The sequence below is a fragment of the Engraulis encrasicolus genome, chromosome 15, assembly GCF_034702125.1.
Source record: "Engraulis encrasicolus isolate BLACKSEA-1 chromosome 15, IST_EnEncr_1.0, whole genome shotgun sequence".
Classification (NCBI taxonomy): Eukaryota; Metazoa; Chordata; class Actinopteri; order Clupeiformes; family Engraulidae; genus Engraulis; species Engraulis encrasicolus.
In genome coordinates, this window is record NC_085871.1 from 1,799,140 (window position 1) to 1,823,037 (window position 23,898).

General features: G+C 43.2%; 2 protein-coding genes across 2 annotated transcripts in view; both read right to left on the reverse strand.

Annotated features, from left to right (window-relative positions):
• The window catches only part of snd1 (staphylococcal nuclease and tudor domain containing 1), a 77,020-nt gene extending 64,478 nt beyond the window's left edge, over positions 1-12,542 (reverse strand). Inside the window, exons 1-9 of the mRNA XM_063216786.1 lie at positions 12,330-12,542; positions 10,194-10,343; positions 8,149-8,269; positions 7,797-7,878; positions 5,462-5,622; positions 4,124-4,215; positions 3,669-3,827; positions 3,044-3,150; positions 1,289-1,379 (exon numbers count right to left, since the gene is read on the reverse strand). Of these exons, the coding sequence (XP_063072856.1) occupies positions 1,289-1,379; positions 3,044-3,150; positions 3,669-3,827; positions 4,124-4,215; positions 5,462-5,622; positions 7,797-7,878; positions 8,149-8,269; positions 10,194-10,343; positions 12,330-12,407 (1,041 nt within the window). The 5' untranslated portion in view covers positions 12,408-12,542. The remainder of the gene's footprint in view (positions 1-1,288; positions 1,380-3,043; positions 3,151-3,668; positions 3,828-4,123; positions 4,216-5,461; positions 5,623-7,796; positions 7,879-8,148; positions 8,270-10,193; positions 10,344-12,329) is intronic.
• A 607-nt stretch (positions 12,543-13,149) lies between these two features.
• On the reverse strand, positions 13,150-17,291 carry LOC134463608 (uncharacterized). The gene is made up of 2 exons (XM_063216787.1): positions 14,687-17,291; positions 13,150-14,558 (listed from the first exon to the last, which is right to left on the reverse strand). Exon 1 carries the CDS (start codon positions 17,287-17,289, stop codon positions 15,373-15,375), a length of 1,917 nt encoding a protein of 638 aa, XP_063072857.1. The 5' UTR covers positions 17,290-17,291; the 3' UTR covers positions 13,150-14,558; positions 14,687-15,372.
• Positions 17,292-23,898: the final 6,607 nt, after the last annotated feature.

Below are 23,898 nucleotides of genomic sequence, written 5' to 3' on the forward strand. Positions count from 1 at the left end.
GCACCATTGACATAGTTCCAAAATAGTTCCAGGAATTGAAGGAATACAGAAAGTGTCTGCCACAGTGTTTGCTGTAGATGTTATTCATTTTAACTCATTTTTTTTACGTAATCCATGATTGTGATGCAGTGGGTTCTGTGTTGGTCTCTAACGAAAAGAAAGATGTTGCCTAGAATTATTTGAATCTACAGTACGTGAATCATGTCACCAAACGACGTCCTGTACCTCAGTTGTCACAATTCTAAAATCCATGGTTCTAATGAAGTGTAACCACAAGGGGTGAATTCCAATATGTACACTCCCATCATCCACTTGTGCCTGTGGCCTCGCCCCGCCTCCTGGCCCAGCCTCCGTGGAGAAAACAATAAAGTTTCCCAGCTGTCAGCCTAACCACACCAACTTTTGGCGGACTGTTTTTTTATTCACCATCCCAATTGCACATGAGAAAATCACATTAGAATAGTGCTTTTGCAAGATATTGAATTCATTTTTCTGTCGTCAGTGACATCATCATGAGGTCAAAAGCAGGCAAGTGTGCAAGGGAGGACGGAAGTCCGCATATTGGAATCTACCTAGAGTCACACCACCAGAAATATCTGCCCATTCTTTTAGGACACAGGAGCGCTATAAAGGAGGAAGAGAAACAGAAAATGGCAGGTCAGTACTATTGCTTCATACATAATAGCTGCATGTGCACAGCACTTACAGTCTGCCAAGAAGGGTGTCCACATGCAAAAGTTCCTACACCCAAGACTTGTACTGCCACCTGCAGTCGAACTGGAAAACGAACGCGCCAAGCCCGGTAAATAATGTAGAACACAGAATATCTATATCGTCATAGTATGTGGTAGACATAGTTGCAAGGAAATGTTCTGTTCTCCACCAGTTACAAAGAAATGTTCTGTTCTCCACCAGTTTAAGTCTTACTGTATATGCACAGATGAAGGGCAAAAAAAAGAATAGAGTGGGGCAATATTAATTCAGCTGGGGTTACTGTTCTGTCCCCGACTAACACGGATGGCTCTCTCTCTCTCATGCGTGAATAAAAATGGCAAATCAAAAAGAACACACCGGCAGCCCTACAAACTTTCATTGATCAAGGGTGGTTTGCCTGGTCACCCAATTTCAGCTTTCATCAGATTTTTTGTCCAATTAAGTGTACACAAAGTTGTCCTGGAAATGTGCCTGATGAATAGGTGTACAGAAATGCCAGGCTAATGTCATTCGATTGAACCATGTGCATTACAACAGTAATTTTATGTCAACCATATGAGCCCAAGCTGATTACCTTGGCAACAAAATTACGGTCCTTCTCATTCAGATTGGCAGTGGGAGCGACGTAGTCCTTCCAGATTCTAACTTTGCGTTCCTTAGCCGATCTGTAAAACACAGACACATATAAAATTTATACTCCAACAATAATAAAACAGCCGTGTTCAAAAGGGTTAATGATAAATATTAGAAAACCGCGCACAGATGAACTCCCATTTAAGCCATTTTTATTGCGGGCCAGGTTGGCCCGAAACGTCACCCAATAAAAATGGCTTAAATGGGAGTTCATCGGTGTGCGTTTTTTTTCATTAGGCTACCTAAGGATTAACTTTTTTGAACCTGCACCCGAAACCAGTCACTGGATGTGTGTGAGATTCGATTGGGATATTAATGATAAATATTACCACATATCAAACAAAAATATGATGACCCCTGCCATTGCTGCAATTTTGTTGCCCTATCTTAAACGGCAAGTTTTTTAAAATCAGGTCTTTTGCCTTAAAAAGAAAACAAATATCCTGTCACCATTTGTAGACATTGTTGTGCATACAAATTAGTCCTTTTAATTTTTTTGACCCATAACCTGCTCGTCCTACCCCACAGGTTATTTTTTACAAAAGAGTGATGTCCTAAATCTAAATCCTAATCCTGTCCCATGCCTGGGGTTTCTTGGGTCATTTCATACATTTTCATTTTCATAATGGCCTCTGTGGCCTGATGGTCTCAGGGGTCGTAAGGTTGCAGCTTTGAATTGCAGTAAAAGCAATCAGAGATGGCAACCTGGCCCCCTGGCCAACGCTAGATGTCTGTGTATCGGTCTGTGCCCGTCTTCCTGCCCGTCTGTCTGTCTGTCTGTCTGTCTGTCTGTCTTCCTGCCCGTCTGTCTTCCTGCCCGTCTGTCTTCCTGCCCGTCTGTCTTCCTGCCCGTCTGTCTGTCTGTCTGTCTGTCTGTCTGTCTGTCTGTCTGTCTGTATGCATGCCCGTGTGTGTGTGCGTGCCCATCTATCCGAGTGCCTGTCTGCGTGCGTGCCTGTATGCCTGTCTGCCTGTCTGCCTGTCTGTCTGTGTGTTCCTGTGTCTGTATGCGTGTCCGTCTGAGTGCCAGTCTATCTGTGTGTGTGTGCCTATGTACCTGTGCGCCTGTCTGATTATTTGGCGCACCCTGCAGACAAGACACACCCACTACAGGCAAACAAACAGACACTAAAGCCATGTTCGGACGGGACTAGTTTTATGCAGGAACAGGGGTAAAGTTAGCCTGGCAACGCTATCCTACGTACTTCCACTCAAAGATTTTGGCTCAGCACATAGTCTGGCCCAACCCTCCTAGCTTGGTTCGCTCAGAGTTCTGCCAATCAGCAAACAGTTGAGAGTGGTGACGCAGAACTCACCTGCGGAGTCAGTTACTGATTGTTTAAGGCAACACTACTCATACTTTTGTCTTGTTATTTGTATGCTTTGACAACACTGTATCTGAACAGTCATGCTGATAAAGCAGAATTTGAAATGACCCTATTATTCTGATAGGTTAATAAACTAGCAGGCAATTACTAAAATTATGACTGAGGACATAATCAGGAATCTGATGTCTGTGGTACCCACTGCATATCTGAAGTTATCGTGTATCCGTTTTCTTATTTTGGCTAGTTTCTGTCTCTTTACACAAACTGCAAACAGGTCAATAGTATTAGAATAGAACTTGAACAGCACTACATGACCATGCACTGCCACCCCTACAGTGTCAGTACATGGGGCCATCATTATTACTAACCGTTCAGCAGCACGAAGTTTCTCCGCTCCCTGAGTGTAAACTGCCATAGACCAGTCCACACAGCGTGCAAAGCCCTCCTTCAACAGCAGCTCTGTGATGTTCCCATTCTACAACACAGTTAATGTACACATCATTTCTTAGGCCCATGTAATAAATGAATCATACTCTGTACCAAGGACTAAAACTCCTTAAGGAGGAGCTAAATTGATAAACCACTAATGGGCAGTGATGGGCAACCTGGATTCATTAGTTATAGCTACAAACAAGTGCAAACAAATATTCCAAATGACCTGGTTTTTACCTGTCCATTTCTACCAAGTATCATTCAACCAGGCAATCATTAATCTCTAAAATGGTGTTAGAGTCCATGCATAAATGTTTTTGTTTTTGTTTACAGAATTTAGCAATGATGTGACATTGGGGACTTCCTCATAAAGCGGTGCATGACATCATGTTGGGGACTGAAGACCAAGATTCTATAGCCTCTCTGCTGATGGGGAAGTCCCCAATGTGATATAAAATGACTGTAAAACTTAAAATTGACAATAACGACAAAACAAAGACAGATTACAGCAAGTGGGACTCTTTGGGGCTACTAGCGTCCATCATGGCTCTGCATTCGTACCGGATGCATTATGGTGCCGAGGATGACTTGGTTTGGGCAGGACTCCAGGATGATCTGGACGTCCCTCTGAAGAAGCCGCGACTCGGTGAAAAACTTTGCCTCGGCGGCGAATGCCTCTGGTGTCTCCGTTCCGTCCGCCTCTCGCTTAAACGTCGGGCACTGAATAAGTAAAGGAATAGAGTTTTATTGTTGAAAACATCAATATTTCACACTAATTCACGTCTTTAGGAGTCACAGTTAGGTCACATTAGACACTGAATAGGTAAAGGAATGGGCTCCTACATTTGGGAGCAACTCCTACATTGGGGTCCACTTGAAATGTTCACAAATATCCCCCCCTCTTTTTAAAGAAAATGATTTCAAGGCCTACTTGGAATACTTTCACAGCCCACAGTCTGAGAATCACTCATCTAGACTAATTGAAGCACAGTAAAAAAGAGATGATGTCAACCCACCTTGACACCAGACAGCATGATGGTCACTAGATAGCAGTCAGGTAGAAGAAGTGCTCGCACTACACTGCCGTCTCTTACGTGTTCAATGACGGCTAGAGAAGATTCGAAAAAGAAAGGGATTAGACACACATGATTCTTTTATATCATTACACTGGTATGAGAGTAAAATTCTGCTTTTTGCTCTTCAAAAGTTAAATGCTAAACAAATAGTACAAGAGAGTGTGCACTTTTGTGTGCAGAGTGTGCGCCGACAATATATAGGCACTAAAAAAAGGAAATAAAAATAAATTAATCAAAAATATTAAATGCACATAAATCACAGTTTCCATACAAGGTCACATGTTAATGAAATTATGCAACAACTAAAAAAATGTCATGCCTTCATTGACAGTTAGGGTTGGGAATTGTTTTCGTTAGACATAGTTTTAACATGTGTGGTCGGACTAATGGGATGTCGGACTAATGGGTCTCTTTTTTAAAGACCGATACGTACTAAGCAGTCAATTGTCAGACTAATATGATGGACCACTCTGAATCGATTCAAGCTCCAGAAATCACATGCTTGCACTAGGGACAAAATGATTTCATCCAAGCTTATATTGCCCATTTCTTTCTATTCGAAAATTGACACATACAAAACTGTTGCTTTATAGGAATATATTGCGATGTGGTTTGAGATTATTTGATTTAGTTTTAATTAGTTAAACAATGTCAACAAGTTCCACCCCTTGTGCAGTTGATAAACCTACATGAATATGTTGTAATCTCTATATCAAGCCTCACATATAATCCATTTGAATGTAATGACTCGTCATGTGCCTTTGACAATAATAGGTAAGAATTTAAGTCATGTAAAGCCAGACATACACTGTGCGATTTTTGGCCCGATTTTGCAGCGATTTGCCTTCTTGTGAATCAGGCTGATTTTTGGCTGAATCGTAGGACAATTGTGAGTCTTGCATGGTGTAGTGTATATGGGGTAACTAGAAGCGACTTCACCTCAAGACCAGCTCGGATTCAGCAATCGTATGGTCAGAAGAAAATCAAAACTGAACTGAAGCAGCGCTACGACCAGATTTGGCACTACATTTCACACTGCCCATGCTCAAAAGGCCCAAACTGCCAAGTCTGTCATGCTGTACAATGTGAGCACTCTGGTCACATCCGACTGTCGGGTTGTATAGTGTGAGGACACGAGTCATGAGATGCTAACGTTTAAACCCTGCGATTCACTCGTACAGTGCGAGCAGGAGTTGAATACCCCAACTGAAAATATTGCATAGTGTATGCCCGACTTAAGTGGTAGACATAAGAACAAAGGTTAACAAAAAAAATCACCATTGACAGGCTTTTGATGCATAGAGTCAACATAGTTGCGTGGATTCTCGATGCTGTATTTCAGGTCCCGAACAGTGCTGGAGCCACCTCCCTCAGACCACATGCCCTTCTTGGTAGACTTGGCCTGATCTTCCAAGTCACACAGTCTTGCTTGATCAGGGCTGGAATGTGCAAAATAACAAATGTGTTTGAAATCATTATAATACTCTACAAGGGTTCCCAACCGTTTCCAACTTGGGGATAACTTCATTATCACAAATGTTTGTGTCCCATCTCTGGCCTAATTGGCAATGCACACAACAACACACACAAATATTATTTTGATTGCTAGAAAATGATTCCACTTGGAATACCTTCAGGGCCCACTGACCACAGTTTGAAAATCACTGCTCTACACGACTCAACAGAACAGAAGGCTATTACAGTGGTTAAGTGATGGGAACGGAATCAGACCCATTTATTCCTTCAAAATGCTCAATACATTCACTATTAGCTCAATCGTCTACCTGAAAACCCATGGAAGATAAACTAGATTCCATATGTTGATAAACACACAGTATATGTTCTGTTCCATAATACTAATGGCTGCAAATACATATGGTATTTGGAGAATTAGAAAAAGACCATGATTGTAAAAAAAAAAACATGAGAATCTGGAGAGCTCTGGAAAGTCTGGAGAGCTCTGGAAAATCTGGACCACCCAAGTTATAATTGCTATTAAATTAAAAAAATATTTTATGATCTCCCTGTTGCATGTTTTGACTTCTCCAGAGCTGCCCTGCCTCAGAACATCCCAAGGAGATTGCCACAAGGCAATGAATACATCTCCTGTTTGTAAACTATATGCAATCATCAAGCAAACCAACAGCTCTGTGGCCAGATGAAGACTGATGCTGGTTTTAAATGTTGCGCCCTTTTCTTGATAGAGCATGTCAAACACATCATATTTGAAGAATTCAGCACATAAGCCCTTGATTAGAGTCACAGCAAGAAAGAGCCAAATGATCAGACCCTATTACTTTACTACTACTAACACATGCAAAAGCACATTGAACATATCTTTCCTTATCAAGATCATAAAAGCAACACTGCCATCTGCTGGTTGTTAAGAGTAACAACAAAATCTTGTATATAGCTTTGACAGCTCAGCAGGGATATCAAACTCAGGCCCGGGGGCCAACTCAGGCCCGGGGGGCAAATCTGGCCGCCTGAGGAGTCCTTTTATATGGCCCACAAGACAATTTTAAATGTGATTTGCTGTTGGCCCACATACACCATTAATGTATAGTGTAACAAGACTTGAAACTTTGATCCAGATTTTGATTTTGACCCTCAGTCAATCTCAGCATGACACCCCTGTCCACGTGTCTCCCTGAAAATTAATAACAACTTAAAGGAACAGTCCACCTCATTTCAGGAAATGGGTAATACCGTAAGTAGTTAAGCCCTGGTAAAATATGAGATATATGATATGTAATATCATAAAAATATTTTTTTTTACTCCATGTGTTTGTATTGCCTAGTATATCCATGTTAAGAATAGCATTTGAAGTGTATGGGACCAAATAAAACATCATCAATGTAATTATACATTTCTTTAAAATGAATGTAAAATTCACCAGAGTGCAAAACAGCCATTTAATTCCACCCAGTGATCACTTGTGGCTTAAAACTCCTCCCCCTGCTGTAGTAGTAGTAATAATAATAACAGTAGTAGTAGTAGTAGTAGTAATAATAATAATAATAATAATAATAATAATAATAATAATAATAATAATAATAATAATAATAAATAAAATAGAAAAATTCAGTTTTTCTATTAGGCTACCCAGGGTTTCTCCAGACCCCATCACTTTATAGTGAAGGTGGCAACAATCACCCATCACAACAATGACTAAGATACAGCTTGTGTATAATTGTATTGGCTATTATGGCTACAACTGCTTACTAGGTGGCAAATATGCATACAGGTAGGCCCTAGGTAACACACACACAATTTTTTTTTTACAGTAGTGGGAGTACTTTTGAGAGGGAGGGGGATGGGATTGGGAGTGGTTCCACACTGGACAGGACAGGATTTCGTTTTTTTTTTACTCTGGACCAGGATTGGGTAGGACAGGACTGTTTTTGTGGGAGCGGGATGGGACAAGAGTGAAAATCCACTCCTGTGTCATGCTTTAGTATTGAACACACTGAATAAAATTATACGCATATTCATTTTTCATATATTGCAAATATGTGAAATAAAAAAAAAGGTGGACTGTTTCTTTAAAACACACACCTTTGCCCTCCCTCCCTGCAAAAGCAATGACGAAGATAGCATGAGGTGCCTTACTTGTTTCCCCTGATGCCTTCTCGGCGAACTGTGGCAAGACCCTCCACCACCAAGGCCTCTGAAATGTTCTCTCCCGACGTGTCTTCAGGCAAGAAAAAAAGTGAAGACACAAATCATTGTAAACTACAATGCCGGGGCAAAGCAAAAGCTGGGAAATCTGATTTTCTGCTTCACCATTGACGTGCGTGTGTGGGTGTACAGGTTATACTATATAACCATAAGGAAATGCAAAACAGGTTTTTGAAACAACCTCACTCAAATGACTACAGCTTAAAGTTCAGCACTAGAGAACAATTAATTATGGGTATAGGTGTCTGCATACCTCTATTAACCTGGACATGTGTACACTCACCCTTTCCAAGGTATACCACGCCGTATTCTCTACCCTGTGCAGTCTTGATTTCGACAGTGAAGCATACTTCCTTGCCTATCAACTTCTTCCTCAGAAATTCTCGTGCCTGGAAAGCATAAGGCTGTAAAACAGAAGAAAACTGTTAAAGTACAGCCAATGGGAGAGGGGACAGAAATTCTCAAATCTGTCATTTTTCATGATGCAGAATTCCAATTTGGAACTTTGGAATTGACCAGAAGCTTCCTTTTATCTCATTCTATACTTAATGTACAGTATAGTATCACTGTTTCTTTCAAGAGGGCAGCCCTGTGGCCAGAATCAAAGTTATAATTGCAAGAAAATAGTCGTTATCTATTTTGTTAACGTGATCTAATAAATGTAACAATTCCTACATCAGCAACAACTGAACTATTCGAAGAATGGACATGTTATAGAGTGTGATGCTGGCTCTAGGTCATCTGCTAGTTCTGGATGAAAGCTAGAAGGGAAGCAGACAACGACACTGATGATCATACAATCATAAAAAAACAACTAATCATGGTAGCTCCCTCAGACAGCACACAATACTTTTGAGCACATTGTGTTGGCCCCATATAACACATGTACCAAAAAAGATTTACAGTATAAAACAGTATACAACTTCAACAATGATTCACATAGTGCTACAGGCCTACAGTCATATGTATAAATAAATTAGACAAAGTAAACATAAACATTGTTAATTCATGGAGTATGCATTTAGATTATGTGCTTCCAGTAAAGGAACGGTTGATGCTGGCAGCCATTTTGAAAACTGGTTCCATATCAAGTTCTTTTTAGAATGCCTTTGGCTATATGTGTACCGATTTTCATGCTTGTATCACAAAATGAACGATTGTTTTGGTTAACCGTTGCACTATTTGGATTATAGAATATATAGAGAAATTCATTGAAATGTAGCATCTCATCTCATTTTTATTATTTTTTAGATGTAATAGTTTTGGATTTTTTTGGAAAACAGATATTTGGGGATAGAAATGCTGCTTATGAATTAATCGTAAGGCAATCGAAAAGGTCCAGCCACTAATAATTAGCTAATCGATAATTTGGATCCCTAGTTGACGATTGGTGGCAATGTGAATGCCGGGCAAGAGACGAGTTGACAAAAATGTCTTGCACAAAAAACTGTTTTTAGAATATATTGTGCCATTTAACACAAATACTTCAACACAACATTTAAAAAGTCTCTAAGAACATTTTTCATCTTAAAAAAAACAATGGTATTAAAAGAAAATCAATATACACAGGAACATCACATTTTTAGAATGATTAGCTCATTTGTCATCTTTCTCCAGGTACATACATATCCAACATGTTTCACAAAAAAATAAATCCTGAATCAAGCTTGAAGTAGTGCTCCCAAATTAGCCAAAAAAGGGACTCAGAATTAGTTTGGAGACCATCTTGAGTCACCTTAGCTTGCTTTATTTGAAAGGACATTATAGACGGACCCATCTCGGACTGCCACATCTCTCCCTCTCCCTCTCCCACTCCCTACTCACTTCCTGTCATAATCTCCACTTTCCTATAAATAAAGGCACAAGAGCCCCTAAACACTAAATCAGGGGTGGGGAACCTTTTTCATTCGAGGGGCCTCTTCAAATTCCTCCAAGGGCCTTAAAAGTCCTCCGAGGGCTGTACTATGAGCACAAAGTAGGATTTCTTCCTGCAGTTTAGGCCTATATTGAAGGCAGCCACCTTTAAATCAGACCCCACCTTCTCTAAGTCCCCTGAATATAGCTGAATTGTATTGCAAATATATTTTCAAAGATTTCTTTGCAAAATATGTCACATTTCATGCGAAGCTGCATAACATTACATTTATATCGGGAGCTGCATAAAACTAGCCAGGCTGCGCCCTCCTAGTGACGCAACACCTTCGGCGGCGCTGCTTCGAATCTCGATTGCAAGTGTATGATAATCAGGCAAGCATAAAACGGCCTCAAGGGCCGCAACCTGCCCTAGAGACATAGGTTCCCCACTCCTGCTTTAAATAAACGCCCCACCTCATCTGGAATGTCCTTAGCATCTGGTTGACTCTGGGCAGCTCTGCGAGCCAGCGCACCAGCCCGTATGTTGCTCAGGTTGATCTGTCGCTCAGGTGGGGGTCCTCCTCGGGGCTGGCCACGGACAATCACAGCACATCCAGACAGCACCTGGGGGGTATTCCAAGAACATGGTGAAGAAACGGTTAACTGGCATTAAGTGGTAAATCTGCTAATAGATGTCGTTTAGTTCAGAAAATGAGGACTCCAGGCTCTTGTATTAGATGATTTAACCTACATGAAGTGGTAAACCTGCTAAAAGATAGTCCACATGTGTCATTTAGTTTAAGTTTAGTTAAGACTCTAGGCTCTTCTTAATAGACTATTGACCACAACCGCAAGGTTAACTTAACCTGCTTTACTACTGAGCCAGGCTCTTGGAATACTCCCTGGGACACTAACAAATAGAACGGGACCAAGCATAGCAATAGCAGTGGGACAAAACGAGTCAACACTTTGATGTTGCAGCAGGGATTAAGGCGGAAAAATGTAATCCTGAGCCTGAACTTTTTCAGTCGTGCATAAAAGACTGTTGGTTGATAGTAGTTTGGGTCATTCATATTTAGGTATAGGAAGGAACCTACTTTTATTTGAACTCATAAGGTAATTAGTTTGTGGAAAAATTTGTGAAATGTGGTATTTGTAAGCAAATATTTTGACTATAATAATTTCCCATCACATCTATAGGAATGTCGCATCACACTTTTGCCTGCCTTGAACAAATAAATTTGCGTAATTCATGAGGCGCATTGTTATAAATAATGTGCATTAATACTTCTACTGCTATAAATAAATAAATAAATAAATAAATAAATGTGGCCATATCCAGAGTGATGGGGTTTCATCGTGCAAGTTAGACTACAATAAGTGACTCACCCGAAGAATCTCACTACAATCACCATGCATAATGCGCCATGCGTAATGTCATCTGGCCGGGTAAATTCAGGACAGCGCTACAAGTATTCAAATATTTGTTGTTGCTGTGTCGTTGTCGTTTGCTCATTGCCGATGCAGAGGTCAACTACCCACATCGTATTGCTTACTGGGACAACGTCTTGAAATGTAAACTTTCTGACAGCCACAGAGGTCTGCGTGGAAAAATAGGCCTACGTGTCATTTTCTGGTTATCCATTTGCCTTCTAACGGTACTTTAGGGACATGACGGAAATTAATAAGAAACAGCACACGTCCTTTCGACTTGTGTGTAGATAGACATTTTTGCGTGATTGTTATGATAAACTTGTTATAAAGGGATTTCAAAACATATTTAAGTCTGTAATCGGTTCAGAAAACAGTATGGCTAAGCATGACTCCCAGCTAAACTTAGGGAAACTTCTGAGGGCGCTAGCATGCAGCTTGTTATCACAGCCAGAGTTCATGAACTTTGATCATTCGTGTTATTCTAGCAGCAATTAAACTTTGTTGCGGACAGCTAAGATTGGCTCATCAACGCATTCAAGTTCAAAACGTGCTGTAGATGCTGGGAACCAGATGCTTGGAAACCTTGCTCTTCAGGCGCACACAAGGTCCCTAACCTCACATAGTCTGTCACCTGCACGCACACCATATGTGTTGAAAACTAACAACATCAGTACCAGATGTTTACAGAATAAAGGTGTAAATGTCTTACATTTGCATTGAAACAAAGTGATAACAAGTTATATCTTATGTTTTAAGGAAATGAATGAATTGACTAGAAGAGATTTTGGAGGGCAGGCTATGTCCGCGAGCAAGAAGTTCTAATAAGCTACGGACATGGCCAGCTTACACAAAGCATCCCATTATTCATTTTATAGGCTACTTATGGGAAGTTATTGAATCTTATGGGATAGAATCTGACCACATATAACACTGATAACTCAGCCAGCTAACCACTAGCTGGATCATCCTTGTTGCAGCCGACAACAACGGAAGTCAGAGCCAACTTCGTAGTTTATGTGACCTGGCATTTCAATGTGTACGCAGTTTATCACAGTAGAAATGTATTCTTAATCAGGAAAGGCGTTAGACCAGCGACCCCCGTCTGACGTTCAACTAATAGACAGCATAGCTAGCAAGACCATTAGCCCGTCACTTTAAGTGCCCATATGGCCTTACCATCTTGACTATTCCTCTCTGCAGTTGCGGAGCAGGAGCCGGGTTTGCCTGCCCCTGTGCCGAGATCGAAGATGCCATGTCCGAAGGTGTATGTTAACCGTTTGGGGAAAGACAAGTGAGGAACCGCGAGCCCTGTGTGACTGTTTCACTGAATGCCAAGAAGGGGAAAGAACTGGGCTCTGATGATCAAACAAGCTTAACCGGAAGGATACCGACACATGCTTTAAATGTACACGTCAAACAATTACTCTTCCGGGGTCACGACACGTCAGCGTTTCAATCTTGCATTTTCTGTCACTTCTCCCTTTTCTCACATATAATACGCCCTCCGCGTAGCCTATTTGTACGCTTTCGAAAACGCCGTCGTGACAGCTAATGGTGATTTCGCAATTCACCCCCAATATGTCAAATTTTGATACTTTGTAAAGTCTGACTACCACGTCTGCGCTCTTGTAATACGGGAGCTGCGAAGGGACAAAAAGTGAAAACCAGAGACGTTCATGGGACAAGATTATTCACTCTCGAAACTTTTTGGATACATGTGGTACTGCACCCCAGGGGCGCTCGGGGGCGACTGCAGAATGAAAGTCTTGTAGCTCCCAAATGGGAGAAGAATAGTAGGCCTATGTGTGTTTATGAACTCAAGGCAATACACTTTGCAAAATTAGCAATGAGTTTGTGCTCAAACTTTATTAGAATGAACATCTTCACACAAATTTACCATCACTTGTTCTACTGACTATCCCATAAGCCAGTGGTTCCCAACCTATGTGTAACCGGGCTTTCCCTTAAGAAAGTGAATTACAATTAAAATAATTAACAATAACACTAGGACCTGGATCAGAAGATCTAAGTAAGAGAGAGGAGCGAGTGTTGTGCAACAATAATGAGTCAGACAAGATAAATCCTTTTTGAGTGAAAAACTCGTATATTGTTTACAAAATTTTCAGAAGTGTATAAAAACCCAAATAAAATAAAACAGTGTGCACACTTAAAATCAATAATGGTCCCCGGGACTTAAACAAAATAAAAATGGTAAAAAAGTGGAAAAAGGGGGGGGGGGAGTTCCTTGGTGGGGTACTTAATGGTATCTGTGGTCGCTCTGGGAAAGGCTCGCCATCAGTGTCCTTTGACCAGGTGAAGTCCTGGCCCAGTTGTCTTCTTTTCGATCCTATCCGTCCAAAAAACCTGACCTGATAGGTCACATTCATCCATACATACATTTCAATTAGTACAATGTACAATAAATCTAAGATGCATCATATTATCTAAATTATCTAATTGTCATACTGGGATGACAATTCACATATCTTCTTAAATCTCCTCTAATCATTAAATTCAAGTGCATGAAAACAAGACGTTCATGTGCTACGCCTTTCTACCAAAACGCAGGTAGCAAAGGGTCCAATAAAACTACATTCAAAATGTCTCAACAATAAATACATACAACATAAAACATAAAATACACATTAGAATCTAAAGCTTAGAAGGGATCACTGTCAGAGACGTGCTTAATATCCTCTTACACTAATAGGCCTATTCATGTAAGAAGAAACTGCACTAAAAATTACCCTCTATTTACTTTAAATTAAATACTGTGAAAGGCTTCAATAAATTGCATAGTGCAATGAAACATTACAGTCATAACAACAATGAAATTATCCTCTTATCTTAGTTAAATCACTATTAAATAAATAGTAATAAACTTCTCTTTGTGTAGAACCCATCAGTAATAATAACTAGTGTATGTAATTAATAGTAGCTACTGTAAGGCTAGTGTATCTAGTGTAAGGCTACTGATGGTAATCAGCATCAGTATCAGTAATGGGCTACTGATGGTTATAAATATCAATAATTAGTAATGGCTACTAATGGTTATCAGTATCAGTAGTCAGTATCAGTAATATCAGTTATCAGTAATCAGTAATCAGTATCTGTAAAGATCGTGAAGATCGTAAACATATTCTTTTTCACCAGTGACGCTTACAACATTAGCCTGGTCAGTGCATTGGGAACGTTCGGGACAACCGTTATTCTTGTCGGCATTTGCTAACATTTCTGTGGCTAACCATTGATATAGTGCAGGAGATGGGACAAGGGCACTAAGCGGCTAAACAGATGTTATTCCTCACCGTTGCTCCTAATGATGTGCTCAAGGGGATGAATCCGGTGAGTACAGTGACAGACACAGCGGTGAATCGTGATGCCTGGCAGTTCTCGGGGGTTAGCCTGTTAGCAGAGATGAACGTTCGGGGCAACCGTTATTCTTGTCGGGCATTGCTGACATTTCTGTGGCTAATCCATTCACACAGTGCAGGAGATGAGAGGACAAGAGTTAAAACACAGTTATTCCTCACCGTCGCTCCTGAAGATGGTGATGTGTGATGATACGATGGTGAGCACACTATGACGAAGGTGAAAAGTGGTTGCCTCTGGTGGTTCTCGAGGGGTTAGCCTGTTAGCAGAATCAGTGCATCAGTCACGGAGATGGCGGTAAATATCAAGTGTTTTCGTTTGTCCCATAAAAGAGTTGTCTTACCGACGTGGCTGTCAGCTAACATGTGGCTCTTGTTGATGTTCTTACTGTCCGGTGATGCTCAAAGATGTTGATGTAGTTAACGGTTATAACGATGATGGTAACGTTTCATACAGCAAGTGGCTGGCTCAGATGATGGTTGTCAAAGAGACTGAAACAATCCTTGCGGCTCGGTTACATTCATCGGCTCGCGTTCTTAGGGCTTGCGTGACATCTGATTGGCTGCAGTAATTCTTGCGTGTATGTGTAGCTGTTGTCATATTTCATGGGGAATACTGATAGAACAGGGGTCACTCTGTTTCGTGTATCTTGCATAGTATGTAGTGGATGCGAGTGGATGGTGTGTAGGTCGTGAACTGTGTTGTTTACACTGTGTACGTGTGTGTGTGTGTGTGTGTGTGTGTGTGTGTGTGTGTGTGTGTGTGGGTGTGTGTGTTCATGTCTTTTGAACTCCGGGTTTCATCCTCCCCTCCTGAACCTTTGCACGTCCCTGTGCAAGGCGGACATCTACACAGCAATTACTGGGGATGGGGTAGTGGATTGTACAGGTACTTCATTAATCACTTCGGACCAAGCTGTGGACAAGCCTTGAAAGAAGGATCTCATTGCCTTGGCCAAAGGATTTCCTAATTCGGCATAGTCAAGCCGTTGTGGGGGTTGACGATTGCGCTCAGATCTCCTGAGGGGTTCATCAGGGTTTGTGTTTTCGTGAATACTTGTGGTTTCAGTCGTTTCATCATGTTGTTCCTCAGGTTCCACTACTTGTAGACTTTCATTCTCCTCATGTTCTTGTTCTATTGGAATGTCTCTATCTGTGGGGTTGTCGTTATCGGTGGGTAGGTCTTTATCAGTGAGTATGTCTGTATCGGTACGTAAGTGTTCAGGATCACTCTGGTGAGAGGTAGACTCGATCATCAAAGGACTATCTGGAATACTTTCGGACATGTCAGGTAAGTTCAGATCAGGTAACTTAGATTGGGTGTCAAGTTCAGGTAAGTTATGATTTACAGGACAAGGGTCTTGGGGCTCTTGGACATTGGCCATGGGAAGATCTGGGTGCACTGGACTCTCTGTGATCTCAGGGACAGGGGAACTCAACCAGACAGGGATGAGCGAGTAGTCGTCGTCATCCGAGGAGCTCTCTGCCTCTGCTACAGGGTTGGCACGTGTTCTTGGTCTGCGCGGCACCGACTTCTGCACAGGCTGAGTGTCCTCTTCGACAGGTAGGTATCCGCACGGAAGCAGCAGGTCTCTATGCAGTGTCCTCTGGGGACCATCTTCAGTTTCAGGTTTAATGGTGTATACTGGGAGAGTGCCTGCTCTTTTAACGACAACATGGACAGTGGATTCCCATTTGTCAGCAATCTTGTGCTTTCCTCTTATGCGGACGTTTCTGACCAGTACCCTATCTCCAGGCTCTAGATCTGAGGCGGTGACATGCCGGTCATATCTTGTCTTGTTCTTTAGTGCTATCTTTGCTGACTTTTCCTTTGCAACTTCATAGCTCTCTTTCAGACGGGACTTGAGGGTTTTGACATACTCTGAATGAGAGGAGTGTTGGCCCTCTGGCACTGGCAGCTTGAAAGCAAGGTCAACAGGTAACCGGGGTTGGCGCCCGAACATGAGCTCGTACGGGGTGAAACCTGTGACCTCGTTCCGGGTGCAGTTATAAGCATGGACCAAGGGTCTTACATGGTCGCTCCAACGGTACTTGTCTTTATCCTCTAGAGTCCCAAGCATGTTGAGCAGGGTGCGGTTGAACCGTTCTACTGGGTTACCTCTAGGGTGGTATGGAGTTGTTCTAGTTTTGCGGATACCGGCCACCCGACAAAGCTCTTTTATGGTGTTGGACTCAAAGTCGGGGCCTTGATCACTGTGCAATTTTTCGGGGAAGCCATAATGAATAATGAAACTCTCCCAGAGGCACTTTGCTACAGTCTTGGCTGTCTGGTTTCGTGTTGGGATGGCCACTGCATACTTGGTAAAGAAGTCGGTGATAACCAGCACGTCCTTGGTGTTACTCTGGTCCGGTTCGATGGAGAGGAAGTCCATGCAAACTAACTCCAGGGGTCTGGTGACTTGAATGTTCACTAATGGTGCAGCCTTTTCTGGTCGCGCCTTCCTCCTCACACACCTGCCACACTTCTTCACCTTCTCTTCCACATCTGATGCCATCTTCGGCCAGTAGAAGCGGGTCCTCACGAGGTCTAGGGTTCGGTCGACTCCCATGTGGCCCATGTCGTCGTGCAGACTGGTGAGCACTGGACTTCGGAACTCAGCTGGGAGGACAAGCTGGTACGCCCTCTGGAATCCCACTTGGCGGCGGCGGTACAGGATGTTGTTGTGGAGCTCAAGACGATGGAGTTCACGGAGGTAGAGTGGTAGATCAGGGAGTTGGGTGCGCAGAGTGTTCGATGTCCCCATGTTCGATCTGGTGAATAACATGTTTTATGCACTGGTCAGCCCTTTGCTTTTCTGCTATCTGTGCTTCTGAAAGATGCGGGATGGCTGGGAGGCCTCCGAACTGTTCTTCTTGTTCATAGCACTCGGGAATAGCACAGAATGATGTAGCAAGGGTCTCCACTAAGGCAACATGGTCTCCTTCTCTCTCATCATCCGGGCTGGCACTGAAGGCAAGTTGTCGCTCACAGATGGCCTTCACGACTGAATGGTCCACCTCATCTGGGTTCTCTGGATCGGTAAGATGGTCTTGAGTGAACTGCTGGATGCGCTCCTTCTCTTTCTGTGACCTTGGATCGTCTGCTCGCTTCTCCTGTTCCCTGCGTGATAGTCCGTCTGCATCTCCGTTCAGTTTCCCTGGGCGGTAGGAGAGCTTGAAGGAGAATGTAGACAGTGCAGCTAGCCACCTGTAGCTCGTCGCATCGAGTTTGGCTGATGTGAGGATATAAGTCAGCGGATTGCTATCTGTCACCACGGTGAAGTTGTTGCCATAGAGATAGTCGCTGAACTTCTCCGTCACCGACCACTTGAGTGCGAGGAACTCTAGTTTGTGCGCTGGGTAGCGACTCTCACTCTGTGATAGACCTCTACTCGCATACCCTATGACTCTGAGCTGGTTGTCTTGCTCTTGGTACAGTACAGCACCGAGCCCGGTGGTGCTGGCATCGGTGTGGAGTATGTAGGGTTTCTGGGGGTCGGCGAATGCTAGGACAGGGGCTGTAGTGAGGCTCTGGATGATGTCTTCAAAGGCTTTCTGGCAATCTGATGTCCAGCGGCTTCCAAAAGGCTCTTTGGGGTTGTGATACTGGACTGTCTTTGTTCTCGTGTCTGTCTGCTTTGCCTTCGACTTCTGGTGGTAAGGTGGGTAGCCGGAGGTCAAGTTGTGGAGAGGCTTCACAATGCCGGAGTAGTCCTTCACAAACCTCCGATAGTAACCAGAGAACCCGAGAAACGAACGGAGCTCCTTCAGGGTACGGGGTCTCGGCCAAGTCTTGAGTGCTTCGGTCTTCTGGGGATCTGTTTCCACGCCCTTCTGCGAGACAATGTGCCCCAAGTAGCGAACAGATGTCTGAAAGAAGCGGCACTTCTCCGGGGATAACTTGAGACCGTTTTCCCTCAGGCGATCCAGGACTTTGGCCAGACGAGCTTCGTGTTCCTCCAGGGTTTGGGAGAAGACAATGATGTCGTCAAGGAATACCAGCACTTCCCGCAGGTGGATGTCGCCCATGCACTTCTCCATTAAGCGCTGGAATGTGCTTGGAGCGTTGGTGATTCCTTGTGGCATACGATTCCATTCCCAGAATCCGAGGGGACATGCAAAAGCTGTTTTTGGCTTGTCATCTTCATGCATCTCAATTTGGTAATATCCGGACTTCAGATCCATCACGGAGAACCATTGTGACCCACTTAAGGCAGAGAACGACTCTTCAAGGTTTGGTAGTGCATATGCGTCTTTGATGGTTTGCAGATTGAGTTTGCGGTAATCAACACATAGACGTACCTCGCCATTCTTCTTTCTCACAACGACGATAGGTGAAGCATATGGAGACTCAGACTCTCGGATGATTCCAGCTTCAAGGAGATCTTGAAGATGTCGTCTCACGGCATGAAAGTCGTTGGGATGGATGGGCCGGGGTCGTTGCTTAAACGGTGTGTCATCCTTCAACTTGATTCGATGTTTGACCTTGGTTGCGTGGCCAAAATCGAGGTCATGTTGAGAAAAAACGTCTGAGTAAGTGTTGAGTGTCTTGGTGATTCGGTTCCTCCATTCTGCAGGGAGTGGGGAATCTCCGAAGTCGAAGCTCAGATTGTCACGTTGTTCATCTCGAGGAGAGTGTTGCAGACTGGAACAGACTGTAGGTGATAACAGTTGACTGGGGCTACAGGTGTTGTGGGTCTGGCTGATCTCGTGAGGGATGGCAAGTTCGGCGATGACAGAGTTAGAGGGCAGGGTAATGTCATGGTTGGTTTCATTTCTTATGATTACAGGCACCTTGTACGGGAACCGTGCAGGGATGGAGATGACGCAGCTATCAACGAAGATCCCACCCGGCAAGGACGAAGTGGAGGGTTCTTCCACTACTGCCCATCTCTCGTTGTTAGCTTCATTTCCAGTGACGACGCCTTCCAAGACCATCTTCTGTCCAGCAGGGATGATGCTTGACTCGTGACGACCTAACTTCACAATGCCGACTTGACCTTCTGTGCTTTGGTGCCGTCTGAGCTGCAGTGTCCTCAAGACTTGTTGGTAGCCACAGTATATGTTACTTATCATGGTGTTTCCATCACAGAATTGCTCGTAAAGAGGGTCTAATGTATTTGTGCCAATCAGTACAGGCATGCTGCTACTGGAGCGAGTATCTGGCACTATCAAGGCAAGAGTCTGTACTTCGGGTTGTGAAGCAATGAATTCTTCGGGAAACTTTACATGTAATTGAATGTAGCCCAGGTATGGGACTGCCTGACCGTTGGCGCCCTCAACTTCAAGCATGTCGCTAACTGGGTGTAGCTGACAATCGGAAAGGTGGGAGTCATAGAAGGACTGAGACACAGTTGTAACTTGCGATCCAGTATCCAGCAGTGCATTACATTGAATTCCATTGACGTTGACATTTGCTGTGCTTTTGCTTCCAATTAAGCCTCTAGGCAGTTTTCTGTTATTTACAGTTCTGTGTTCGTTAATTGTTACTCTTCTCTTGACATTTTGTGTAGTAGTGGAATGTGTTTGTGTAGTGAAAGTGCTTGCTCTAACTTTGTTTTTCTGGTCTTGTGTTCTGGTTCCATGGTCTGTTTGTGTGTTGCTTGCGTCGGAGGGACGTGATTGACTCTCCTCAGCTCCTGTCTGTCCCACAACAGGAACTGTTAGTCGTTTAAAGCTACACTGGAACCATTTCGTGTTTCCCACTGCTGCTGTCTCGCGATCAATTGCCTTTTCTTTTCTGCTACAAGACGGGGGTTGGCAGGGTCAGTGCAGCAGGGGGCAATGTGTCCATCCTCACCACAGTTAAAGCAATACCAAGGCCGGGGCTTGGTTGTCTGTTTCGTTCTGGTCTGTCTGTCCATGTCTGTATCTGTGTTACCTGGCTTTGGTGGTCTATTCTGAGGCTTTTCTGCAGATCCCTTGCGATTAGCTCCCTGTGTCTTTTTCTGTGACATGAATGTCGTGAGCTGGCTTTGCAAACTTGCTACTTGCTTTCGCAGATCCTCAATCACACTGATGGCACCGGCACTGCTCTCCTCTGGTTCACGAACATATGCATCATGAAAGTGGACCTGAGTTTTCTGCTTCGTGATGCCGATGTGTCTCTTCATGCGCGTTGACTTGGCTTCCAGTCTGTCTTCCTCAGAGCGGATCATCAGCAGGAGTTCAGAGAACTGGGGTGGTTTGCTCTTCTTTTGCTCAAGCTGCAAGGTGCTGATCAGACTGTTATCCCAACACCCTCGGCAGAACTGCTTCAGGAGATGCTTGTCACCTTCTTTGTGTGTAACTCCCCCTTGTTTTGTGGCTCGATTTAAGGCTAGCTGGAGTCGTTGCAGGTAAGAGGATGACTTCTCACCGGGGTCTTGTAGGGTGTTCAGGAACTGGGCGAACAGCTCTTCTCCATCTGCGACCGTGCCGTAGGCTGAGTCCAGCAGCTGTAGGTAGGCGGCAGGGGGTGAATCAGGCAGTAGACCTTTTACGACGTCAACAGCAGGTGGGAGTAAGTTCTCTAGAATCTTTCGTGATATTTGCAGTGGTGACATACTGGGATCATTCTGTAGCAGCTCAATGTGTGTGCGCCATGTGTCATAGTCAGTCTCATGGTTGGGTATGGGGATCTTGCCGGAGAAAGAGCGGAGTCTCACTTGGGACTGCATGTGAGGGAAAGGATCCTGCCTCCGAACAATGTGCTCGACCACAACCTTTTGGATGTCAGGGGGGTTCACGTCGCTTAGGGAAAGGGACGGTGTTCTCTTGGCATTGGCAAGGATGACATGGTCAGCGTCTCCATGGCCGCTTGGTGCAACATGAGACAGTGAGGTGTGCTGTGGCTCTCTGTGAACAGGTGGGGATGACACGGTCGCCTCAACGTGTACAGAGGGGGAATCGTCAGCCGCGTGTTGCATGGCATCTATATCCATTCCAATCTGGGACATCATCTCTTTCAAAACTTCGCCATAATCCTTGCCACTCTCCTTGGCTAATTGCTTGAGCTCCGTTAAGTACGTCTTTGTTACATTCGAACCAACTTTGGTGGTGTACGTGCTACTGAGTGTTTTTACTACATAGGTAGCGGGGGACTCACCTTGTGTAGTGTAACTGTAGGGTAAGTGGGGATCTAAAGTTTCAATAGCTGAACTGCTAGAATACTCAACGATCAGGTTTTGGAAGAATTCTGAGTGTGGGTCTTCAACTAAAAGGACTCTATCAATTTTACCATACTGTTTAAGATAATCAAGGACTTGTTCATCTTGATCGGGTACCTGAGTTATGCCACTGACTAATACTGCATTTGGAATATTAACACTAAACTTTCGAATAAAATCCATACTGGTGATAAGTAATTACTTAGTAATGTCTGCTCAATATTGTTACTCAACAACTAGCTCCTCCTGGCAGCAGGCTCGCCACTTTTGTAACCGGGCTTTCCTTAAGAAAGTGAATTACAATTAAAATAATTAACAATAACACTAGGACCTGGATCAGAAGATCTAAGTAAGAGAGAGGAGCGAGTGTTGTGCAACAATAATGAGTCAGACAAGATAAATCCTTTTTGAGTGAAAAACTCGTATATTGTTTACAAAATTCGTTAGAAGTGTATAAAAACCCAAATAAAACAAAATAGTGTGCACACTTAAAATAAACAATGGTCCCGGGGCCTTAAACAAAACAAAAATGGTAAAAAAGTGGAAAAAGTGGGGGAAAGTTCCTTGGTAGGGTACTTAAGGGTATCTGTGGTCGATCTGGGAAAGGCTCGCCATCAGTGTCCTTTGACCAGGTGAAGTCCTGGCCCAGTTGTCTTCTTTTCGATCCTATCCGTCCAAAAAACCTGACCTGATAGGTCACATTCATCCATACATACATTTCAATTAGTACAATGTACAATAAATCTAAGATGCATCATATTATCATTATCTAATAGTCATACTGGGATGACAATTCACATATCTTCTTAAATCTCCTCTAATCATTAAATTCAAGTGCATGAAAACAAGACGTTCATGTGCTACGCCTTTCTACCAAAACGCAGGTAGCAAAGGGTCCAATAAAACTACATTCAAAATGTCTCAACAATAAATACATACAACATAAAACATAAAATACACATTAGAATCTAAAGCTTAGAAGGGATCACTGTCAGAGACGTGCTTAATATCCTCTTACACTAATAGGCCTATTCATGTAAGAAGAAACTGCACTAAAAATTACCCTCTATTTACTTTAAATTAAATACTGTGAAAGGCTTCAATAAATTGCATAGTGCAATGAAACATTACAGTCATAACAACAATGAAATTATCCTCTTATCTTAGTTAAATCACTATTAAAGAAATAGTAATAAACTTCTCTCTATGTAGAACCCATCAGTAATAATAACTAGTGTATGTAATTAATAGTAACTACTGTAAGGCTAGTGTATCTAGTGTAAGGCTACTGATGGTAATCAGCATCAGTATCAGTAATGGGCTACTGATGGTTATAAATATCAATAATTAGTAATGGCTACTAATGGTTATCAGTATCAGTAGTCAGTATCAGTAATATCAGTTATCAGTAATCAGTAATCAGTATCTGTAAAGATCGTGAAGATCGTAAACATATTGTTTTTTCACCAGTGACGCTTACAACGTTAGCTTGGTCAGTGCATTGGGAACGTTCGGGACAACCGTTATTCTTGTCGGCCATTGCTAACATTTCTGTGGCTAACCATGGATATAGTGCAGTAGATGGGACAAGGGCACTAAGCGGCTAAACAGATGTTATTCCTCACCGTTGCTCCTAATGATGTGCTCAAGGGGATGAATCCGGTGAGTACAGTGACAGACACAGCGGTGAATAGTGATGCCTGGCAGTTCTTGGGGGTTAGCCTGTTAGCAGAAATGAACGTTCGGGGCAACCGTTATTCTTGTCGGGCATTGCTAACATTTCTGTGGCTAATCCATTCACACAGTGCAGGAGATGAGAGGACAAGAGTTAAAACACAGTTATTCCTCACCGTCGCTCCTGAAGATGGTGATGTGTGATGATACGATGGTGAGCACACTATGACGAAGGTGAAAAGTAGTTGCCTCTGGTGGTTCTCGAGGGGTTAGCCTGTTAGCAGAATCAGTGCATCAGTGCCGGAGATGGCGGTAAATATCAGTGTTTTCGTTTGTCACATAAAAGAGTTGTCTTACCGACGTGGCTGTCAGCTACTATGTGGCTCTTGTTGATGTTCTTACTGTCCGGTGATGCTCAAAGATGTTGATGTAGTTAACGGTTATAACGATGATGATAAAGTTTCCAACAGCAAGTGGCTGGCTCAGATGATGGTTGTCAAAGAGACTGAAACAATCCTTGCGCCTCGGTTTCATTCATCGGCTCGCGTTCTT

What these genes read in the sequence shown, in the direction of transcription:
- LOC134463608 (XM_063216787.1), bottom strand. Translation starts at nt 17,289, where the DNA reads ATGGGGACATCGAACACTCTGCGCACCCAACTCCCTGATCTACCACTC.